This window comes from Sardina pilchardus, chromosome 5 (assembly GCF_963854185.1).
Source record: "Sardina pilchardus chromosome 5, fSarPil1.1, whole genome shotgun sequence".
Taxonomy (NCBI): Eukaryota; Metazoa; Chordata; class Actinopteri; order Clupeiformes; family Clupeidae; genus Sardina; species Sardina pilchardus.
In genome coordinates this window covers 9312504-9335443 of record NC_084998.1, presented here as the reverse complement: position 1 = coordinate 9335443, position 22940 = coordinate 9312504, and the positions used below count along the sequence as shown (strand labels likewise).

Below are 22940 nucleotides of genomic sequence, written 5' to 3'. Positions count from 1 at the left end.
GAAAACCCCCCACAAAATGGTAAATGGTTGGAACAGATACATTTTATTTTATTTACATACACCAGTGACTTCTAAAAAAAAGTCGAGAAGATTCAGTTGCACTTTCCGACACCATCATGAATGACATCACACAGCCATGAAACATTTCATTTCATCCTACAAAATACTTCACTTATGATACCACAAAACTATTCCTGTCTCCACGGTTACTTCATAATGAGAAAAGGAACCAAACGTGGTTGCTGAGGCACTCACCAGGCAATTAGAAACTAGTGTGGGTTCCTATGGGAACCCAAGGTACAGAGCTTTTGTTATTGTGGTCTTCAAGGACTATACGACCTGCAGATGTTTGTTCAAACCATGAACCACAACCACACCGAGTAGTACATAGGTTTGCTGGCTTAGTAAAGACATCTTATGGTTATCTCTGAACTAGTGCAATTTTTTTTTTTGTTAGCTATCTGACCAACCTGCACCGTGGCTTACCACCAGGGGGCGATACAAGACAATCTATTGTGCCACAGCGAGGGTTTAAAGAAAGTGCTACAACAAGCAGCATTAAATAATTCGATAAATTAGAGGAGGAAGAGCTGAGTTGTTCGCATAGCCACAGTCATCGCTGGACTGGACATCAATGTGGCCAAGCTGTTCTTTAGCTCTCCACTTGCACAGTGCAAAGAGATAGATAACAACATTGTCCATAAACACTCATACAGCCCACCCCCGATACACACACACACACACATAGTTAACAACATTGTCCATAAACACTCATACAGCCCACCCCCGATACACACACACACACATAGTTAACAACATTGTCCATAAACACTCATACAGGCCCACACACACACACACACACACACACACACACACACACACATACACATTTGTTGTCCTGCTCATTCATTAGAGCTGCGGCCGAGACCAGTTGCCCCAATGTCCCGGGTGAAACAAATGGGTTTGTCCCTGACACCCTCTTCTACCAGAGTCACTAGGAGTGTAAGAGAGGGGAGAGACGCGGCCCCGTCAAGTAGTTCCAACTCTGGGCATCGGCTTCAACAAAGTCCCAGGCCACAGTACAGTATTTATGCCCCTAAGACACTGTTTGCTTGGCTGTGTTTAGGAGTCCTAGAGCATGAGCCTCCCTCTCTCTCTCGTGAAGTTCTCAGAGTCCTGTGTTTCCCCGCCATAATGCCAAACTGTAGCTTGAGTCCATAGGTTCAGTCTATAGCTTTGGCCCTAGGAGGCTGTGCTAGGTGTGGAGACGATGGCTCCAGCGCTAGCCGCTCGCTTTGGAGGGAGTCCGTCATTCAGTTCCGAGCTGCAAGGGCCCAGCCTGTGGGTCTGATCACATGCGCGACGAGGTGGCGAGTTCGTAGAAGAGCACGTAGGCGTCACTGCTGCGCACCTGACTGGAAGACATGGGGTTCACCCTACAAAGAGGAAGACGGATGGTGAGAGACATGAAGCCAATTGTTTTCTTTTAGTCTGAATTGTGAAGTCCTGAATGCTATGAGCGTTTTTAACTGCCAGGATCATCTAAATTCTTAAAACGCTTTTCTAAAAACTTAAGCTGTTTAAACTCTAAAATGGCCAGCTGTGGTAACATAATTCCCTACTGAATCAGACTTTTTTATGACCTCTGCAAATGCTGTAAACGGTCAGCTGAGCTCTACTCTGACCTAGTGTAGTGTTGTGTAAGTGGTGCGGTAGATACGAACCTTGAGTCATTATATGAGTACCATTCCCCAAGGGCTGGGTTGCGGCAGTAGGCCGTGTAATGCCCACCCAGCGTTGTGCCTATGTGGTTAGATACTGCGTACAGATTGTAGATAGCTGTTGCTATAAACACAGGGAGAGAAAAAATAAATAAGGGAAAGGTTTATTCAAATATTCTCAAATATTAATCATTATGTTCTTTTTGCCAACATATTTTCATCTGTGGTGTTAATGCATTGACAAGTCTGACACAAACACTTTAATATACACTTAACAGCTATCTTTGTCAACAGCTGTGACAAAGCATGGTAATTGTAGAGGACACTTAATAATGTTGGACATGGCAGGCCTTTGTATTGCATCATTTTGCTAGCTGATCCATTGTGCGGTACTCACCGCTGTTCTCGGATGCGAAATCCCTGAGGTCCAGCTCTTTGAGAGGGAAGTTGACAAATGTGGAAAGCTTGCTAGTCTTCACACGTCCAGGCTCAGAGAAGCGTTTCAAGTCTGAGTTAGAGGTAGAGTTAAGGACCAACCATTTCAACAGTTCAGCAATGAGTACATCATTATTACATTATATCACATATACGTATATTTTTTTGCCCTTTTTAATTTAGATAAGTCAGTGAAGAGTGTCAGAGTGTGGAAATGACCACGTGTCCAATTTGGACCCTGCTCCCCTGGGCTCTTGGACACTGAATGTCCTTCAGATGCCGCTTAGTCAACAGCTCCCCCATTAGCGTCACTTCATAGAGGTTACATATCACAAGCGTAGCCATGATGACAAAAAGAAAGGATACGAAGCACGAGGATTTTGGGGAATTTCTGGATGGTGAATTTCTTTGTGCATTTTCTTCTGGCTTTACATCTCTGGCAGATCTGTGAGGGAGCAGGGAAAGAGGTGTCAGAAAAAGCTCTTCTGCATGCACTGAATTACACATAGAAATATACTGAAATGCAGACATCCACACATACACACACACTCACCGGTTTCTCATCTCCATCAAGCACATCCTCTTTGGTGAAAAGTTTGATGCAATCCGTCAAAGTCACCTCACCAGAGCTTTTCTGTTCAGGACACAAAAAGTCACATTAGATTGCATTTTTAATCTAAATATAATTAATGACGTAACCTTGTCAAATCTTTAGTGCATTTATTAATATGTCTTGTACAAACCTTGGGGATAGGGAGCGAAAGATCCCAGAATGGATCGAACACCGTGGAGCAGAAGCCACATTCATTGCAAGTCAATGAGCTCTTCAGCTGTCCGACAAACAGATCTGTCAAGGACACAGAACGCACGGAGAGTCACACAGATGCCATATTTACATGAGGCTCCCAAAGCCAGCATACATCACCACCACCGCACAGTCATGTAATGAGGAGGGTGACTCACCGACTACTTTGCTGTCCTCCCTCTCCAGATACTTGTTCCACATGCGCTCCCCTTTCTCCTCATCTCTGTTCAATGGGAGGAAGTACACACACAAGTAAGGGGACTGAGACAACACAGGTAGAATGTAGGTTGAGTACATATGCAGGTAAGGGGACTGAGAGAACACAGGTACAGTAGCAGGTAGTTTGAGTACACACACAGGTAAGGGGACTAAGAGAACACACAAGTTAGTAGAATGTAGGTTGCGGGGGGATGGAGTAGAGGTGGAGGCACTTACGAGAGGTGGTCAAAGTCCTCGACCGGGATCCGCGGCCGGCCCACTACTCGGTTCACCTCGTTGTGAAGGCCGTCGAGCAGGAAGCGCAAAAACTCCTGAGCATCCTGTTGACTGTGGGGAGAAGAGATGAAGACAGAACAGAAACATGAGAACAGACCACTACAGCCTCTCTCTCTCTGCTAATGTATAACGCACAATATCACAGCCATCTTACACAAGCTGTGCCCAATGAAAAAGGTCTTATTCTTCCCAGGTCTAAAAACGGCAGCGTTCAAATTCCATGAGATCCTCACTTACTTGTATCCTACGAAGCGAGGAGCGTACTTCTGGATCTGCGTTTTGAAGTCGGACGGGCTAATCGCCTCATTGCCGGCCGACGTCCAGAGGGTCTGAGTCAGTTTGGCGAACTCTAATGAAGCAAAAAAAAAAAAAAAAGCAGCAAAGAGTGAACACCTCGCCACACACACAGCTCATTAGCAAGATGGCAGAATGGCCTACAGCTGGTTTTGTTGACAAGAAATGTCCACGAGCTTCTCCTACCGTCCATGAGAGCAGCCTTGGCCCGGCAGCTTTTGTTGAGGTCTGTGAGGTGGCAGTTTCGGAGGCAGTAGTCCCGCAGGTCGTGGGTGTTGCTCAGACACTGCAGGATGGAGTTCATGAAGCACTGAGGGAGAGAGAGAGACACGGGACAACAATGTTATAACATTCCTACACACACACAAGCTAAATAAGGTGACATTTAAGTAATTGCGTAATACTGCAAAACACACTGGTATTTGCTTTGTCATGTCGTGATTCTGTTTTGAAACTGAGTGGCGTGCTTACCGTGTTGCCAAGATTCCTCAAGCCAACCAGACCCTGAGCATTCTTGGAGTTCTGTTAGGAGAAGAAAAACACAAGAGGAGTCATACTGAGGTTCAGTGTATCTCGCACTAAGATTTCTCTCAATTCCTCTCAGCAGGCATGAAGGTCAGAGCTGAGCAAAAGACCCTGGAGGTTGTCTTTCACGACAAGCACACTAGATTTTTAACATTGTAAATCAAGCCATGAAAAAGAAATGAGGATATGAGTGGAAACAACTGTGCGAATTCAGTCCTCCAACATCAGTGGTAAGGAACGCACATATTGTTTGACAGGCCTCTGTGGTATGTGGAACACTTTGCGTGTGTGTGAGATGCTCCCTGTGACTCTGACCCATGTGACTGCACACTGGAGATACTCTCATGCCCGCAGGGAGATGCCATGTCTGTCACACTGTCACACACACACACACACACACACGCACACACAAATACCCAGAAATGCCCTGCACATGTGATACACACATCCTCATAAAACGGCATTGTACATTCTACAGTTCACGCAATGCTGCTAAACCTGTACAAGCAGTGTGTGCGCTTGTCGTACTGTAGCTGCGGACTGTCATAGTTGCATACCATTGGCTCAGCCTGCAGCTCCTTATGTGTGATGTAACAGTGGCGAGGGCTGATGTACGCTATAACAATTATGTAACAGCATGTAGATTTCATACACCGGTATGCACTCGGGACCCAACAGCGAAGTAAATTAGCCCTATTATGTTCTCTGCATGAGGTGCTTTCAAAGGTCCTTCATTCTAGTGACCTTTGGTAGTGACATGTGGAAGTTACATCCCAAATGAAACGGAGCATACCTGCGGCTGAGCTGGCAATAAAATTGTGCAATGAGAAACGGCGCCTATTGTTACACACAACTTTGGCTCGGGAGGAAGGCAGGAGAGATCACAAGACGATGCTGACGGGCACGTCAATCATAGAACATGTCGGCACAGCCACACACCGGTCAATAAGAGACCAAGAACCGGCTGTTCTTCACAGGATCCGGATGCGTCCGGATCCGCTAATAGCAAGGGGCCCGTGGAGACGCCACTGGGCTGGCTGGGAGAGCGGAGTGAAAATGTAACACCTCAAGAATGCCAAATAGAGGGCTGCAACGCCTCAGCGCCTCCACTGACGACAGCGGCGGCTCTGAGAGGGTACACTCACGGGATGTGGCGGGGTCAAGATGGCACGGACTGTCCAGGAATCTTTAGACTCTTTTCCCGCACACACAAACACACACACACACACACACACACAGAGACTTCATACGTAACGCAGAAGGAGGGCTAACTGTATAACTACTTGTAACTACCAGTGAGGTACGAGATTATAATAGGGAGGGAGGCTGTGGATGTGTTTCAAAACATCTCACACACACACACACACACACACACACATAGAGGCACAGCCCCATGGAGATCCGCAGGTGCCACACTGCTGATCTCTCACTGACGTGAGGTTGTCTTTGAAAGATCAGACACGTGGAAATTCTTCCCAAGGCCTTGTGCAGCTGCCCAGATAGGCTACTGGTGTGGCCTTTCACAAGCTACTGCACAAATGACTTTCACACCCCGACCAGAGCGGGGACACCTGACCAAAACAGTCGGGTGACTGGCGAGAGAGAGAGAGAGAGAGAGAGTGTGTAGAGAAAGAGAAGAAGGCAGCTGTTGCCATTACTGGCTGCCTCTTCAGTGCCAACCCCCTGAGAGCAGGGTGCTAATTGGCTGGCACTACTTTAGAGAGACCCGAGACAGAACACTGTGTACTAATAATCATTACTCCACCATGGGATGATGGCCAAGGACTGCCTTATCTACTACCGGTCAAACATAAACACAAACTCACACACACGGACAGTCGGACACGTGGTCTTCTTACGTCAGTAACAGGTGTCAGTAGTATATGTTAACACTTTTAATTCATAAATGATTTCCAACATCCAACTATGCTTTTTGAGATTGCGACAGTACGAGATAAATGCCTGAAACCCAAAAAGCCACTTAAGCCATTTGCAAGCGTTTAATCTCTTATCTGGTGCTGACCGAGTAAACATTTTTGAGGGATTAAAAAGTGACCTTAACTCTCAAATCAGCCTTTATTTATCATTCACGGGCCTTTATCTGCCCTGAGGTCGGCCTGAGCACACAGCTTTGGGTGAGCAGGTGCCTTATTAAGGGAAAGGGTGTCTGCTGCAGAACATACCCTCAGCATTCCGCACAACCTGCATGTTATCCTCGGTACACTGATAAAGCACATTCTCAGAGACCTGCTTATCAGTGCGTTCCTTGCTTTCTTATGCAATCCTGTGCCCTAATTGTTTCAGTGACAGAGCTCCAAAGTGTTTAGTGATTATACTACAAACACTTGGAAACGTATCTATCGCCACCACAAGTGGAAACCCGCACTAAAGATAAGTCTAGTATAGCCTAACTATAACTAATCCATTTAATGAATGGTTTTGATAGCATTTCGTTTTTTAATGACATTTGACATGATATGACATTGAACATTATTATAATTATATCTTTCATCCTCAGCTACAGAAAAGTAAATGATGAAACTGGCTTGGACACCTTTCTGCGGGGCAACAAAGTGGGAAATGGTGGCCAGCTCTTCAAGTTATGTGAATTAAACGTCTATAGGCCTAAATAAAGCATCCTTGAATTCTCCACTTAATACAATGCACATGTAATGTGGACATTTCAAGTGGGCATCTATGTAGACATTTTAGGATGAATCCACAGAAAGCTCCTAGATGAACACCCACTATTGCATATAGTAAAAAACTGAATTGAAAAGCCAATCAGACTAGGCTAATGACGTAAGGTGAGGATTTTAAGTCATAACTCCACTATGGAGTCGTTAAACTATAGTTCAAATGTAAGCAAAACCAAGAAAACGTCTTAGGCTGTTCCAGCGATGCCAAAGCCATTGAGCCGCATGTTACGTAACAGAATGGAGCGGGTTTGCAGAAAGCCTTTTGAGTTGTAGGCTACACATGGCAGTGTCCTTATCAGGACGGAGCTGTGCATCTGGACTGTCATTTGCATGGACTGAACATAGGTGTAAACGCATCCCGCAATGACATTGTCAGCCTTTTCTGCATGCAAAGTTATCACTTCATTGCCAACAAGCCCTCCACAAGGACGCTGTAGCGTAGCCTTGGATACATCAGTCCGATTAGTCCTCAGAGAGAAACTGTTCTTTGGCGTGCAAGGTCAGACAAATGGCTAACAATATTCACTACAACAAAATAATAAAGTAATTTCGAGCCATACCCTGACTGTTTTGGGATCAGGCACCAACACGTTTCTCACATTAAACACAAGTTGGAATAGCCTCTGAAAGCACTAGTACAAGGTTCATTACAATGTAACGCCTCTGTTGCACAAATAATTCCTGAAGAACCCTCCTGTTACGTTTGTTTTGCTCGGGACACAATGAGCGAGAGGCTTTTGCCATGTAGCCTAAACGCAGCTGACAACACTCACCTTGGCTTGGTTAATGAGGAGTCCGACGAATGTAGACACCAGCATCGACCTGGAGATCTGCGGACTCTTTCTACGCAGATCCTGTTTGTGGAAAGGGAAAGCGGCCGTCGGAGGAGGCTCCTCCGGGACGGTGACAGTGTACGACTGTCGCATACTAGGCATGATGACGATGTTTTTTGTCGCTTTGCTCGAAAACTAATGAAGTCTTGATTTTTGGTTGCCGCACACCGCTGGCCTTGAGTCAGCAGTATATTCCCGGAGTATTCTCTTTTTTTGTACGAGGCAAAACTGAAGGCTGTGCCGGTGCTGTGGGGGATCTGATCCACCTCTCTTCGGAGAATACCTTCCTCGCAGTAGCCTTATTTTTGACGAAAGACTGTCCAGTAATAGCAGGTGAGCATGAAGAGGCAGACTGTAACAGAATAACCTGGTATCTGGAGAATCGTCCACCGGTAATGCAGACTACAGAAGTAGCCAGCAGTTTGAGATTATTTTAGATTAAATAATCCGGAAATGAAGACACAGTGTTTCAAGAAAGTCTACAGTATGGTTCATTCGCCATATGGACGTCCAAACCGGCAGTCCTCACTGGTCATGTGTCGGTGTTGCAATGATCACAAGTCAGAATTCATTTCGGTTTTACTATAGCGCGCACACGCCCCCTCCGCTCAGAACAGACGTCACAGCGTGCCTCATGCTCGCCCAGACGTCAGACACCAGCGGACGAGACCTTCTCACATTCACCTCGAAGGAGCGGGGAGCTTTCAGGGGGGTGATAGCTAGACAGCCTACACACGAAACACCTTGAGGTGATACATACATCCCCATCAGAGTAGCAAGCCTTCGTCATGTTCTATTCGCCTTACAAACCAGACGACGTTAAAAACAAAAAGCCCTTAGAGAAAACGTCTCATGACGTCTTATGTTTTATGACTTAAACGGCATCATACATTTTACTTTCTTAACCTTTCTGAGCCCTACCGCTGTAGTCATGTGCCTTGAGTAGGCTAGTAACTGAATAGTGACCGGCGGAAAAGACTCAACAAAGATCTGCTTGGTGTGTATTCAGCTACAGCCACAAAACAGCCTCTGTGTATGTGCAGAATGATAAGCGGCACGCTGTAGGGGAGAAGAGATTCTTAAATAAACCAGGGGACAATCACATTCCATCCCGCAAAGCAGGCAGGCGCACAAACGAACTCATTACAGGACCTGAATGTGGACTGATCATTTCATGTGTCCACCTGGAGCACAGTTCTGGTTCAGTGAGTCATAGAATAAAAGTAAAGGATTTGAACGTCAAAATAATGTGAATCAGAGTTGACTTTGGGCCACATTACTAACAGCAGAATGATGCTGATGTTAAGACATGGGCCAATTGAATTACCTATTTGCTGAACCATGTTATTCATAATTAATGTGTAGCCTAATTGGAATTCATTAAAATGTTGTCCTCTCAAAATATAAACATGCATCAGTGGCCCTTTTGGCTCTACAATGTCACCATAAGACATTTTCATGAAGGTCAAAAAACAGTTGTTATTTCAGAGTATCTCCTCTGAAAATGTGATATGCTTGCAGTTGTTCCTTAAATTGTGGTCCACATAGACTTTGAAAACTCAATGAAATATGTAGTACACAAACTGTGTCTTAAAAATATGTTGGCGGCAACAGCTGGCGGAGTCCACTTTTATGACATAATGTCTCTAATAAGGCATTAAAAAATAACATCTATCCATTTATGTTGCAGCCATCCCATTTATTTGGGAAAGTAATGTAGAGGTCCACCAATTTAATGCAATTTGACAGCGGCTATGACATCTCATTACAACTGTAGCTCCAGAAAATGACCACTTGAAATGATACCAACAACTCTACTGGCATTCCGCCCTCATCATCAAAGCGTGTAATGGCATTCCGACATGTCACGCTCAAAGGAAATGTAAATATAATGTCTATATAGAGTAAATATTTTCTGGCACTTTCCCGACCTAATTTACTTGAGACTGAATGTTGTTGACCAAACACACGTCCAAGTACCTCCATCACATACTGTACAAAGCACCAAGGCATACTTTAAAAGCATGCCCCCCTTTTGAAGTTTTGCAAAACAGCCCACTGCCCTACTCCAGGGTCTATTTCTTTGGTCTTACAATAAGTGTTACAAAAGTCTCTCTTTTCACAAGTCATTATGTAACCAGCATCAAAAAAACGACACTGAGCTTGACCATTCTGCGCAAATAATTGCATTCATCTTCTGAAACGCCCCTCTGAATCAATGTTATGTAAGTCCTGTTTGAAGTGATGTTTACAGACTGCTTGAGTCGTGTGTCATGCGTCTTCTCCAGTGGATGTGTGAAATGACACCATTTGCCAGTTTGGGAGCATGACAACAATAGGTGACTCGACTGTGATCATCTGACTTCCATTTCCAGCACACATCAAATGCATCCCAAATAACTCTCACATTCTCCCTCTCTCCCTCTCTCTCTCTCTCTCTCACACACACACACACACACACACACACGCACGCGCTGCGCACACACACACACAGCCCTGGAAAGAGGAGAATTTTTCACACCCGGCAGCGGCGCTACAAGTATTGATGCATGTTTGTCCATTTATGCTTGTGAGTCACAGATGCCAGCTAATCCCCTGCTGTTATTGAGCCACTTGTTTGCAGCCCAAGAGGGGGCAACATTCAACAGAGCCGGGCTGAGAGGGGTGGGGGGGGGGGGTCGGGGGGGTTCTGAGAGGGGTGGGGGGGTTCTGAGGGAGGTCCTGGTGCAGCGACAACTCTGGATCTCCGCCAGTGTCCTCGGCTCACATGACACTGTGGCCAACTAGAGTGAAAAACAGTGGATGGAAAGAACACACACACACTCACACACTCACACACACACACACACACAAGTATACCTTTTTTACCCATTCACTGTAGATTTACTCTAAGTCTATTACACAAGACCTCGACTAACAAAGGCCGCGCTCAATGTGAGTGAAACATGTTTACATAAGTGAGCTAATTAGAATGCAGAGCCAGTGTTGTTGCACAAAGGGCCTCCACAATGGCCGTCCAACTTCGTGGTCACTGGTCATTAATCTGCGAAATACAGGCAGGTCAAGCCGCATATGACCGCCCGGTGCATAAACCTTACCGAGTCGCGCGGGGCGAGGCGTCTTTGTTGTTGCTATGGCGCATACTCCCTTTCGCTTAACGATTAACTCCTCTCAAGAAAAGGAGTGACACAGTTATGGCGGGTTCACCTGAGGAACTGCGCAGTCAGCACCTGGATGGCAGAGCTGAGGGAAGGCTACAGACCTTGCCAGTCAACGCATGTCCTAGGGGCAAAGTCACTGGCTAGCAGCACTAATGTGAACGAGAAAATAGGTAGCAATTCACATTTATAGTCGAACTTATACCGTTCTTAGTCGATCTATCACATTCCCTTATTAACTGTATGATAGTCCTCTCATGAATAGATCCATGATGGAGTGGAAAATACAAACATACACACAGACACAAAGGACAAACAGAGAGAGGGAATGTATGTGTGTGAGAGAGAGATACAGAGAGAGAGAGAGAGCGCGAGTGTGTGTGTGTGTGTGTATGAGAGAGAGAGAGAGAGAGAGAGAGAGAGAGACAAAGATAGAGAGAACAAGTGTCTTGCGAGAGGGTGTTTGCAGGCGGAGCTCGTTCTATTCTCAGCCTCGGGGAGCAGACGGAGTGATGTCACCGGGACCACTGCAGTGAGTCAGTCTGGACCGGGCCCCTTCGGAAAATAGCTCTGGAGCACAGGAGCAAGGGCCTCTCTCTCTCTCTCTCTCTCTCTCTCTCTCTCTCTCTCTCTCAAAGTCAAACGGACAGGCCGATTGCTGACCTGAGTGTCGGGCGGGCGCGACAAGTGCCCTCTAAAACGGGCGTCCGGTTCACAACCCGGCAGCCTTGTAAGTACATTGCACTCGGCCAGCGTCGTAGCCGGAGTGATAGTAGTGACATAGCTATGAGGGTGAACAGGTTGTACCGCTGCAAGGGACAGTATGTGACTGGAGTGTCAATGACGCATTGACAGATCAGATTGGGTCCCTGCAAATGACACTGCGTCATGCAGCCATATTGGGACTTCTATTTGGGAGAGATTGAGGACATTATTCAGTATTTAAATCCACAGAATGTGTTCCTTGTGTCGGGCTTGATAGCTGAGGGGTTAACCATAGACGAGTTCTTATCTCAATCTAATATTTGTTGCATGAATCCTGACTGAAAACAGAATGTAATATTACTGTACGTAGACTGCATGTAAGCAGAGACTGATAATGCAGCTTTGGTTTAGTTGTATCAATACTTCAAAGACTTCTCTTCAACATGAAAGAAACAAAATAGTTATTTTATATTAGGTAGTTTCAGATTTCACTGTTTGTGAAAGAATGAAAGGCTTAACCTCTACTAAGACCCATTGTGTCAACAACAGTCCTGATAACCAATTGCCTTATATCTGCAGTTAAGCTTTGGATGAAAAAAAAAGTAAACGCCCTCTAAAGCTTTAACTCATTTAATTTTTAGGAAAGCATGTCACAAGACCAACGCGTTTCGGGTCTATGCCGTCTTCAGGGCTCAAGATATTGATGCTTCATCCAGTTCTTCCTTTGTTTACGCACCCAAAACCCTCTTTTTTATGTTGAGTTAAGCGCACCTATTTTTTGCCTGCAGTTAAGCTTCACCCTCCAGTGTGCAGCTGTGAGGAGATAAAGGCAGACATTAAGAACTAACCTTCCACGCAAGGAAGGAATCACCCACAAGATAGTGTATGTGACTCTTGAGGTGCTTCTTGCAGAGGGTCAGCCTCCGAGCAATTCTGTCACCTGACACGCGGGACCGGCTATCTCGCAGGTGATCTGTCTGCTCTTCAAGAGCGTCTCAGGTCTTGTGGGCAGAGAAGGAGAGACAAAGAGAACGAATGACATAAGCTCTGTGCAGTATTGCCACTGGTGGTCAGGGCCATTTAGAGACTGAACTGTGTTTCCTTCACCTCCAAACTCTATCTAAGGCATTCTTACAGCAAACACAACTGCAATTTGTGAACTATCTGACCTTAAATTCCACACTTGGCTAGTGAGTAGATAGTCACATGGAACATCAAACCACATTCTTTAAAGATTGTAATCAAGAACATCAAGTCACACTCTTAAAGGACTATAACATACTCTGTAAAATGTTATTTCCAGAATTGTATCAACTATCCGAAACCCACACACGAGTAGAAGCACCGATATTTGATCAGAAAGTGACGTATCTCTCTATTATCTATTATTATACAGTACTTAAGCATGACAAGTAGCCCATTATAAAACATACTTAAGTACTGGAAGTGGAAGTACAAAGTACTAGTAAAAGCTTTCAAAGCCAGGTGGGATGACAACCCTTTCCCTTCATTATGCTTTTAATGAAAACGAAAGCAGTCCGAACTTTCATAGGAACTTTTCATAGGAATGCAGCTGCTGATGTCACAAAGCGTATCAGGCCCTCAGGAGAAAGTACAGTAGAACAGCCTGTCGGCTGGAGTTCAAACTGTGAACTATAACAAAACGGTATCTACAGTAGACTAGATAGACTAAATAGACTACAACAGATACATTCAAAATAAAGATAATCTTTCATCAATAGTAACAAATAATCACACATGTGTAGATCTGACAGCTGTTTTTCCAGCTAGTGGGTATAAAATTATGTTTTTGTGATACAATGATTCAATTTGATGAATAAAGTATATATTTATCTATCTATCTAGAGAGTAATCAATTCAATCATTGTCTATTGCCTAACATTACTTTTTCTTGAGAATATCATTTCTAATTCACTAAATCACCAGAGATAGTCGTAGAACAAAAAATTGCATAACACTGTGCTAAAATGCCCAAAAGCCACCCTCACTGCCTCAGAATACTGAACAGTTAATCTGAGCAACGTAAACACACACACACTACACCGGTATAACAGGGAAGGTGAGTGCAGGCAGGGTGGGGTGGGCGTTCTTTGATGGTGCTTGGATTTGGATAGGAAATCCTGGGGTACTTTGGCCTCCATTCCTCTGGTAAAAGTCCAACGGCGACTTACGTAATGTTAAATGTTTTAACTGTCGGGCTTGCAAGAGCAGCTGTTTGAAGACATGTGCTTAGCAAATGAGTAACGAGGAGAGGAGTAATCTACTGCCCTCTAAAGAGAGGGCCTATGAGGCAGGCCTGGGCATGAAAGAAAGGAAGGGGGTGAGGGAGAGAGAGAGAATGAATGGAGAGAGAGAAAAAAGAGAGGGAGGGTGAGGGTGTGAATGGCAACAAGAATAATTAAAAAAAAAAATGAAAAACCTAAAAGGCCGCTGACTTTAAAGCTCCGCAGACTAACGTAAGGTGAGGTGACTGTGTAAGCACACACCTGAGCTGGCGTGTGTCCACAACAAACACAAAAGGGAACAAACTCACCTGGCCGGAGCCAGGCTGCATGCATGTGGGCACGAGGTTTCGTCAGCGCTCGGCTGGACACGGCTCTGTGCACCTGGCATGCCATGCAAAGAGCCGCGACTACTCAAGTGTTGAGAGAACACCGATTCTTAAGCATTAAACCTGGCGAGGACACAGAGTACCATTTTGCTGATGTCTTTATTTGAATCTGTCCAGTCTGCTGCCTTCAAAACAATTGGACCGTGTAAGTGAAGTTTAAAAAAGATCCGCCATGACCCATGCTTTTATCATTTTAGAAATGTGTATAAAATACTGTAAACCTGAGATTATTTTTTTTCGCAAAGTGAATCCTATGATGCGTACCTTGGGCCAAAAAAAGTTCAGTGAAGCAGCTCTGTACAGCAGCTTTAGATGCAACAAGGGAAGTGAGTCTAGTTGCGATGCAAACCACTTGCTTTAGTAAGGATGTGACTAGGGTTGCAACTAATGATATTTTCAGAGTCGATTAATCTGTCAATTATTCTCAAGATTGGTGAAAGTGCCCATCAGTGTTTTCCCAAAGCCTAAGATGATGTCCTCAACTACCTTTTTTTGACCACACGCCAAAGAAATTTAGTTTACTGTCATAGAAGAGCAAGTAAAGCTGAAAATATTCAAGTTTAAGAAGCTACAATCAGAAAACGTTGAACTATTACACCAATGGATTAAGAATTACCAAAAATAGTTGATGACTAATCTAATAGTTTGAAAACAAATGATGTATTGATTCCTTTTGCAGACCTAGATGTGAGTATACCTTGCAGGGATTCGCTAAACTGTTATGTAAATATAATTGTACAATTTGTATTGACCTCTAATAGATGTGTGTTCATTGTTTTGATCACATCAAAAGTAGCTTGATGTAAAATAGGTCTCCCACATGTACAGAAAACTACACATACACAAACTCACAGAGAGCGCGAGAGAGAGAGAGAGAGAGAGAGAGAGAGAGAGAGAGAGAGAGAGAGAGAGAGAGAGAGAGAGAGAGAGAGAGAGAGAGACCACTGAGTTTGAGTAAGGTCAGGCACTGATAAGCTTCGCCGGGTAAAAATATAAAACAACCATTCACTTGTTCTGCTCTCCACTGAGGTTGCCCTGGGCATGGGCCTGTGTTAAAACCACACAGTGGATAATTCCCAGTTACATAAAGACAGGAGGGCAGAGTACTGTAAGAAGGGGGGGGGGGGGGGATGTCAACGAGAGAGAGTGGAATTCTGGCCTCCATTTACTCATGTGAATCAGTCATCATGTCCACATCATCACAACCGTTCCTGCAGGGCCCAACTGTCTGGTGGGGAGAAATCACTAGACTTGATGTGAAGGGTTTGGTGCAGTGCAAAGACAGAGTGTGCCCGTGTGTGTGTGTGTGTGTGTGTGTGTGTGTGCTTGTATGTGATTTCATATTCAGGAGGGAGTCTGGGGTTTTACAGTGACAGCTGGAGTCGGGATTATAGAGGGACCGGATAGAGGGCCTGTGTGTGAGTGTGTGTGCATATGTGTGTGTGTGTGTGTGTGTGTGTGTGTGTGTGTGTGTGTGTGTGTGTGTGTGTGTGTGTGTGTGTGTGTGTGTGTGTGTGTGTGTGTGTGTGTGTGTGTGTGTGTGTGTGTGTGCGTGTCTTTGAGTGTGTGTGTGTGTACATGCGTGTGTGCGTGTATGTAATGCGTGTATGTGTGTGTGACCTGAGCTGGCCCGACATTTATTTTGGCCTTGTCACATTACCAAAAACACACACAAACAGGGAACAGAGACATCCACGCAGGAACAGACAAAAAGTCTCGTTCTGTGAAAAGAGGCCAAACGTTCCTGAGACCACTGCTACTATTTATCTCCTTGCCATTCATGGAATTACAGCAGGTCCAGAGCCAATAATGTGTTTTCCGGGTATTCTACATCAAGGCAGACGTCAACCAAGTGCCACTACAAACATCACAAGACAGCAGATGAGGGACACATACACACACACACACACACACACACACACACACACACACACACACACACACACACACCACACCACAGCACACCACACACATACATAATCCGTTGCTCAATATTTCACTCTGCAATTGAGGCAGAAGCTTCATACAGGAGGACTTTTTAATTCCCATGTGTGCTCCACACAGCTCTGGACAAAAGCCCTGGCTTAATCTAGGATACATACCTGAATAATCTATTCTTTATCAGCAATAATGATCTAAAAAAAGAAATAGCATGAGCCTTTAATAGCACGCTAAAGGGTTTTGTTTTAGGAGAACATGCTGGTTGCTGGTTGTTATGACCCTACTTGAACTACGGCACAGAATGCTTCCTTTTAGAGGCATTTCTACCACCACAAACTAAAGCTTGCAACACTCAAACAATCTGAGGAATTTGGGTCTACACCTTTCCAAAGCCTTGCATCACAGATCACACCACTTCCGTCAAGACTCAGCTAATCTGTCAGACGCTGCTTTACACGTTAATTAATCACAAATCTCCGTTTGTGACGTGAAAATAAAGAGTCTCCAAAACGTGGATTTTGGAACTAGCTACAACACAGATTTCAGGGGCCACTGTGTCGCAATGTCACGCTCTTTCCATATGGAGAATGGAGAGCTAATAGGAGTCTGTAGATGTCAGGTGACATCTTTACCTCCGTCATGTTTAGCTTTGTCATTCCCGTAGACGTGTACATTATGGCTAATCTGTAGTGACACATTTGTTCAGTCACTGTAAATGAACTGAAACCTTAACGATATACAAACAGTTTCTTTCTTCCCGTAAAGCACTGTCACAACATACAATACACTAGTACAACTTAGAGGCAAAACTTGGTATTTTTGTCCAATGAAAAGGATAATCGAAAAACGTCATTAACAACACATTTGGGTGGAACATTATCTCAAATAATGCAATCACATGCAATCAGTGTCTAAATTCTCTGAATATATAGAACATCAGGCATTCCAATAACAAGACTCTGCTTCCATTTTTCCGCCCACTAAGAAAGTTGGCTGCAATATTCAGCATTTTAGATGTCAAAGGACACACGCTCCTTCTATGGTCCTTTGAATAAGCAATTTACTCATCCAAAAGTCAGCCCTAGAGCTCAGAGGGTTGGACTGCATGGTATGCACTAGTAGAGATGGACTGGGATGATAGCAGAGAGTTCCTCATCGTCACAAGATCTGCAGTCTCCTGAGGGGAGCTGACCGCTTGTGGTCTTATCTCGTCCTGTCAGGGCTATCGGCAGCATCTCCCTCTACCTCATGACACACAGCGACTTTCAGAAGCCGCGGGATGGAGTGCTGTCACTACGGTGGAGCGTGTGCTTCTGACTGCCATACCAATGGTAGACCGCCTGGATTTATGGCGTTGTGGTTGTGGTGAAGCTGGCGGATGATTTTGGAATTCCGGCGACCTGGGTCTGAGGCTAGCTTGGTGTTCTCTCTGTGCTGCATGCCGCATAGAGATAGTAATGCTATAAAGTAGTCTAGGAAGTTCTAAGTTGCCCCTGTTTCTATATGTGACCATGTACAGTAGTGTACATGTATGGATGTGTGTGTGCGTGTGTGTGTGTGTGTGTGCGCGCGTGCGAACAGTCTTGTCACATTACCAAAACCACACACAAACAGGGTACACAGGCATCCATACAGGAACAGACTAAAAGTCTCGTTCTGTGAGCCCTCCAGAGCGAAAGGAGGGTGCATTCGATGAATTCTACTTCAAGGCAGACGTCAACCAAGTGCCTCTACAAACATCACGAGACTACAGATGAGGGACACATACAAACACAAACACACACACACACACACACACACACACGTCACACACACGTCACACACACATACAAACACACACACACACATCCATGCAGGAACAGACGGAGAGTCTCACTGTGAAAAGAGGCCTGACATTTTGTATAATCACATCACCTTCACAGCCATAGGATTCAGAATTCAGAGTGCCTAAAAGACAGAGGTCAACCAAGTGCCATGATAAGCATCCTAGAGTGTGTGGTGATCTACACTGAGGGTCTGACTCCCACAATGTCCCTGCCCTTGTAATGCAAATATATGCATGAAGGTGATGCCATTTTATGCGTACTTAAAGGTCACCACCATCATAGCTTTACTCTTATACATTATGTATTGATACAGTGATGGGGGCCATGCCAACCTGTTTCTTTGTAATTCCTAGTCTTCCCAGACTCTTTTGTTGCATTCAATGTGTGTGTGTGTGTGTGTGTGTGTGTGTGTGTGTGTGTGTGTGTGTGTGTGCGTGTGTGTGCGTGTGTGTGTCTGTATGTGATGTGTGTGCATGAGTGTGTCTGTGTGTCTGAGCAAGTGTGTGTATGCGACTGCCTAATTTGCCCTACGTGATTCAGCTCATGGGCGCCCTGGTCATCTGCATCCCCTCTCGTCCACAAGGACGTCTCTGGAAGTCGTCCGTCCGCTCCACATCAAACGGCTACGCGCCAAATTAACCCGCACCGCCGGCGCTCTGCTGTCACTGCTAACACTTAGGTCCTGCGCAGACCAATCGTCCTTGACATCTATCCGCAGAAGCAGTACAGTATGTGCTAACGATCTTATCGCCTCCTTAAACAACCCTCTGGAGTCTTTATAACGCCACTGTCCTTCAAACGATTCAAAGGTCACTACGTTTTTTTTTTACTGCGCTACTACGGTCTCTAAAAATTTACGTAACTCAGAGGTCCCGGAGTTTCTTCTGAGGACTCTAATAGGGTTCAAAGGGCAGCATTGCACGTCATCGTGGCAATTTTACAGCCCCTATGGGTCTACTGTAAAAAAGGAGGAATTAAACCTTCTTCTACGAGTTTTAAATGGGTCAACAACCCCACCGTTGGTCACAGTTCAGAGCTGGCTCCGCGTTAAAACCTTGCGGTCTTTACCCCATATCAGCGGCAACCGAATGTTTGCCTGTCATCATAAACCAATAATACACCAAATGCTCTCAGCATCTGACTCATCCTCGAGCTGTCATCTCGCGCCGTGTTTGGTTGCCATGGGAGACAGCCTCTCCTGTGTGGACTGAATTGTTTGGGAATCTCCTGATGTGACAGTGGTGCTCTGGAATGGCGTAGGCAGCAAGGAAAAGGGGACTGTCTCTATAGCCGGTGTGTTTGCCTTTAAGGGTGAGGACTATTAGTGTGTTAAGTAAACTCTTGAAACTATCTTTCAGATAGAGAATGGATATTTGCTTAAGTCTAAGTGTGTTTGGGTGTGAGTTTGTTGCTCAGGTGTCAAGACCAAGTAGACTTAGCTTTCTTCCCGGATGAAGCTGAAATTTATCAATGGGCCGGTGGACAGCGTCGCACACAGCATGGCTCAATGCCTTAACCAGAGGTACAGCTACACAATCATCTCAGAAGAAAAAAGGTAAATAATTGCATTTCTCAGTTAAGCTTCTGCTGTCACCCTAGTAACTGACAGTCATGTACTGACACCCTTGCCAGAGAGTTCACATCATGAGTCATCTGCTGTAGCTGATGAAACATGATATAGAAGTGACAACAACACCAGCACCACGCACATTTAGATCAGTATTAAAGCTTGTTTACACAACGTATCAACACATGCGTAGACAAGGCCTTATTATCTCATTATTGAACACACTAATATTCCGTATTTCTCCCTGTTGCCTTACACCACAATGTTATCTATACATTACAGGAATTTCACAAGCATGACCCCATATCGTTGTGATGGTGTGTGAGGTGCCGTTACGTAAACCAAAACAGAGCATTTGTACTGTAAACATGAGTCACTTCGGGAGTGTTGACAGGTGAACATTAAAAGAGAACTTAATCACTTTCTCCAAAACAACCACTCCCAAGGATGGGGGGTGAGGTTGCATTGAAGTGAAGGAAAGAAAGAAAGAAAGAAAGAAAGAAAGAAAGAAAGAAAGAAAAAAAGAAAGAAAGAAAGAAAGAAAGAAAGAAATGTGTCCTGAATGGGTAAGAGGCTCCATTAAATCACTAGACTGAACTTGCAAAGGTAAGGAGGATTTCATGCAACAGTGGAGAAAGCAGTCAATCTGCAGATCCAATATTTCAGCAGAGTAGATTCTAGACTGAATTGAGGAGTTGGATGGATAAATCAGCCACTGAAAGTAACCATAGCGACTACAGAACACTGTAAACCTGACTCACAATAAAACATGCCCAGACAGAGTCTCCAACTTGGTCAAAGATCAGCCTGCGGTGTGTTGAGAAAGATTTAATTACAATTTCTAATCAAATTCTTTTTTGTGTCCAGTTCATGACATCCATTTTGGTTCTAAACCCCTCATTACAATTAGAGTTGTTTCCAGTCTGGCATTTAAAAAAAACCCTGAATACTGGAGAAATGGGAATAAGCAACCCCATAGCCAGGAGTAGAATCAAGCCCATCTTCTGTTGGATGTATTGTCCAAAACACTGCTGACCCCTAGTGGAGGTAACAGTTATTGCACCATCTGATGTCTCATCACATGGACACTGGCAAACTACAGTATATACAACCATGATGAAGATTTGTTGTCTGAAAACACTTACCTTCCCTGACTTTTCTACCCCCCACCCCCCAAAAAAGAAGTTGATCCAAAATCTATAAAACTGATGCAGCATTTTGTATGTCAATTAAACCAGCTCACAACATTCATAAACTCTTAATAAAAAAATAAAAACAAAAAGTGTATGTGATAACGTACCTCTGAGTTCCTGAAGAGAATTCTGCCGTTCCTCTCTGCCCCGTCTCGTCCTACTCTGTACTGCCTGGGAGGGGGTGATGGGGTGCCGTTGATGTCCAGCAGCACAAGCTCCTGGGCGAGATCCGAGTAGCTGACTGACCGGCGCTGCGAACACAGGGGCGATGCTGGTGCGTGCACGGGCCGGGACGTGGAGCGTCCCCTCACCGCGTTCGGCCGGACGCCCTGACCTCTGACCTGGGCCCTGCTGGAGACGTCGCAGTGGCGGACCCTGAGGTCCGGCTGAGGGTCAGGCCGGCCCCTCTCCATCTCCCGAGGGTAGTGCTGCGCTCGGGCCTGACAGGGGCTGGCCCCGAGGTATCGCGAGGTGGGGGCGCCATACCTGCTGGAGGAGAGGACCTGAGTGCGGTTGTAGCTCAGGGTTTGGTCAAAGGGCCCGTACTGAGTGAGGAGGGATGAGCCTGATGAATATTTAGGTGAAGACACAGGAGACATGCTGACTTGAGCCTCTGGGTGCAAACAGTCAAGAGGCCAAGACTGTGAAGTAACAGTGAGAAAGTATTAGTTACATGAATAATGTGAAAAAGTCAATAACCCGTAAGTGTGGCATTGCAGAATTGCATACAGTATACAGTAGACTTCTCACATGCGCATTAGCACACAAAGGAAGAGCAAACATGTGACAAACGTGAGGTCTACTGTATGTCTCACATTACACCAAACAGTATCAATTCTGAGAGGAAGTGGAGCAAGGTCACTTTAGACACTCTGCTAGTGGATAATGGAAATTTCATTAGAGAAACGGAGAGAGGGAGAGAGAGAGAGAGAGAAAGAAAGAGCAAGAGAGCAAATGGAATCTCGTGATGTCAGACAATCTCAGCCTCGGCATATTTCCCATATCATTCAAGGAAACACCCAGCCTATGCAGTATAAACGTGACTAAACTCTGCAGCAACTCTCCAAGAGAATAATAGGCTGCCTACATTGGCGTAAATAGTTTCATATTAAGGCAAATTTATAAACGAACCAGGGGCCGGTAAATTATACACCTGTCACGAGTCATGAGGCAAAAGTAGCCTACACATTTGTATGGTAGCCTACTTAAATATTTTCATTTTGCAATATTTATCTAATGTAAGGCCATCAAGCCTGGTACATTTCACCAACCGAGAACAAGCTTTAAATCCTCGTGTGGCTAATAATACTACTCGTAGCTACTAAGTCTGTTATGTCATTTTGTTGCTGTGCCTGGGGCTCACTATTTCTAAACCTTAAAGGAGTAGAGCGGAGGGGTTCTCACCTGAACAATTCCAGTTCATCTTTTTGGAGTAGTTTGTCAGAACGCCCGTCCAAATTACTCTTATTTGTAAAGCGCCGCGTAAACACAGTTTCACTATATATAAGTTTAGTTGAATTGAGGGAGAGAAGGTTCTATCCCACGATAGCGGGAATGTTTCAGGATTTTTTTTTTCTTCTGCAAGTCGGATGCAAGGAACCGCCTCCCAAGCGGTCGCCTTAGCGACGTGAAACACACGTATCAGCGCGATTTTACGTAAGCACGCACAAATACAGCATGCACGCACACGCACACGCACGCACACGCACACACACACACACACACACACACCCACACACACACACACACACACACACGCACGCACGCACGCACGCACGCACGCACGCACGCACGCACGCACACACACACACGCACGCACAGACACATATACAGATATTCGTTTCACTGAAACACTTCTTGGAATCATGAGAATATCTTAGGTCCTTGTGTTCCGCGTTCCGTTTCAATGGAATGGTTAGGTTCCAGTATCCACTTTTCAACCCTTATCTTCTGGGTCTAATTTTCTTAAACAAGCAATAGACATCAAAATACACATGGACAATGTTTTGTGCATGAACCACAGAATAAAAGTCTGGGATTTTTTATTTATGCCTCAAACATCCATTTAGTGATCGGATCGGAAAGGAATGCCCTTTTATACACAGTGATGG

At 45.0% G+C, this 22940-nt stretch overlaps 1 protein-coding gene across 1 annotated transcript; it reads right to left on the bottom strand.

Annotated features, from left to right (window-relative positions):
• Nucleotides 1-20: 20 nt before the first annotated feature.
• On the bottom strand, nt 21-8344 carry usp2b (ubiquitin specific peptidase 2b). Its single transcript, XM_062536313.1, has 12 exons — nt 7748-8344; nt 4222-4272; nt 3937-4060; nt 3694-3805; nt 3397-3507; nt 3120-3184; nt 2900-3003; nt 2710-2790; nt 2523-2601; nt 2119-2229; nt 1725-1845; nt 21-1436 (listed from the first exon to the last, which is right to left on the bottom strand). Exons 1-12 carry the CDS (start codon nt 7907-7909, stop codon nt 1352-1354), a joined length of 1206 nt encoding a protein of 401 aa, XP_062392297.1. The 5' UTR covers nt 7910-8344; the 3' UTR covers nt 21-1351.
• Nucleotides 8345-22940: the final 14596 nt, after the last annotated feature.

Coding starts and splice junctions, on each gene's coding strand:
- usp2b (XM_062536313.1), bottom strand. CDS start 7,909: ATGCCTAGTATGCGACAGTCGTACACTGTCACCGTCCCGGAGGAGCCT. Junction 4,273..7,747: donor TCCTCATTAACCAAGCCAAG/GTGAGTGTTGTC, acceptor TTCTCCTAACAG/AACTCCAAGAATGCTCAGGG. Junction 2,602..2,709: donor TTGATGGAGATGAGAAACCG/GTGAGTGTGTGT, acceptor GCTCCCTCACAG/ATCTGCCAGAGATGTAAAGC.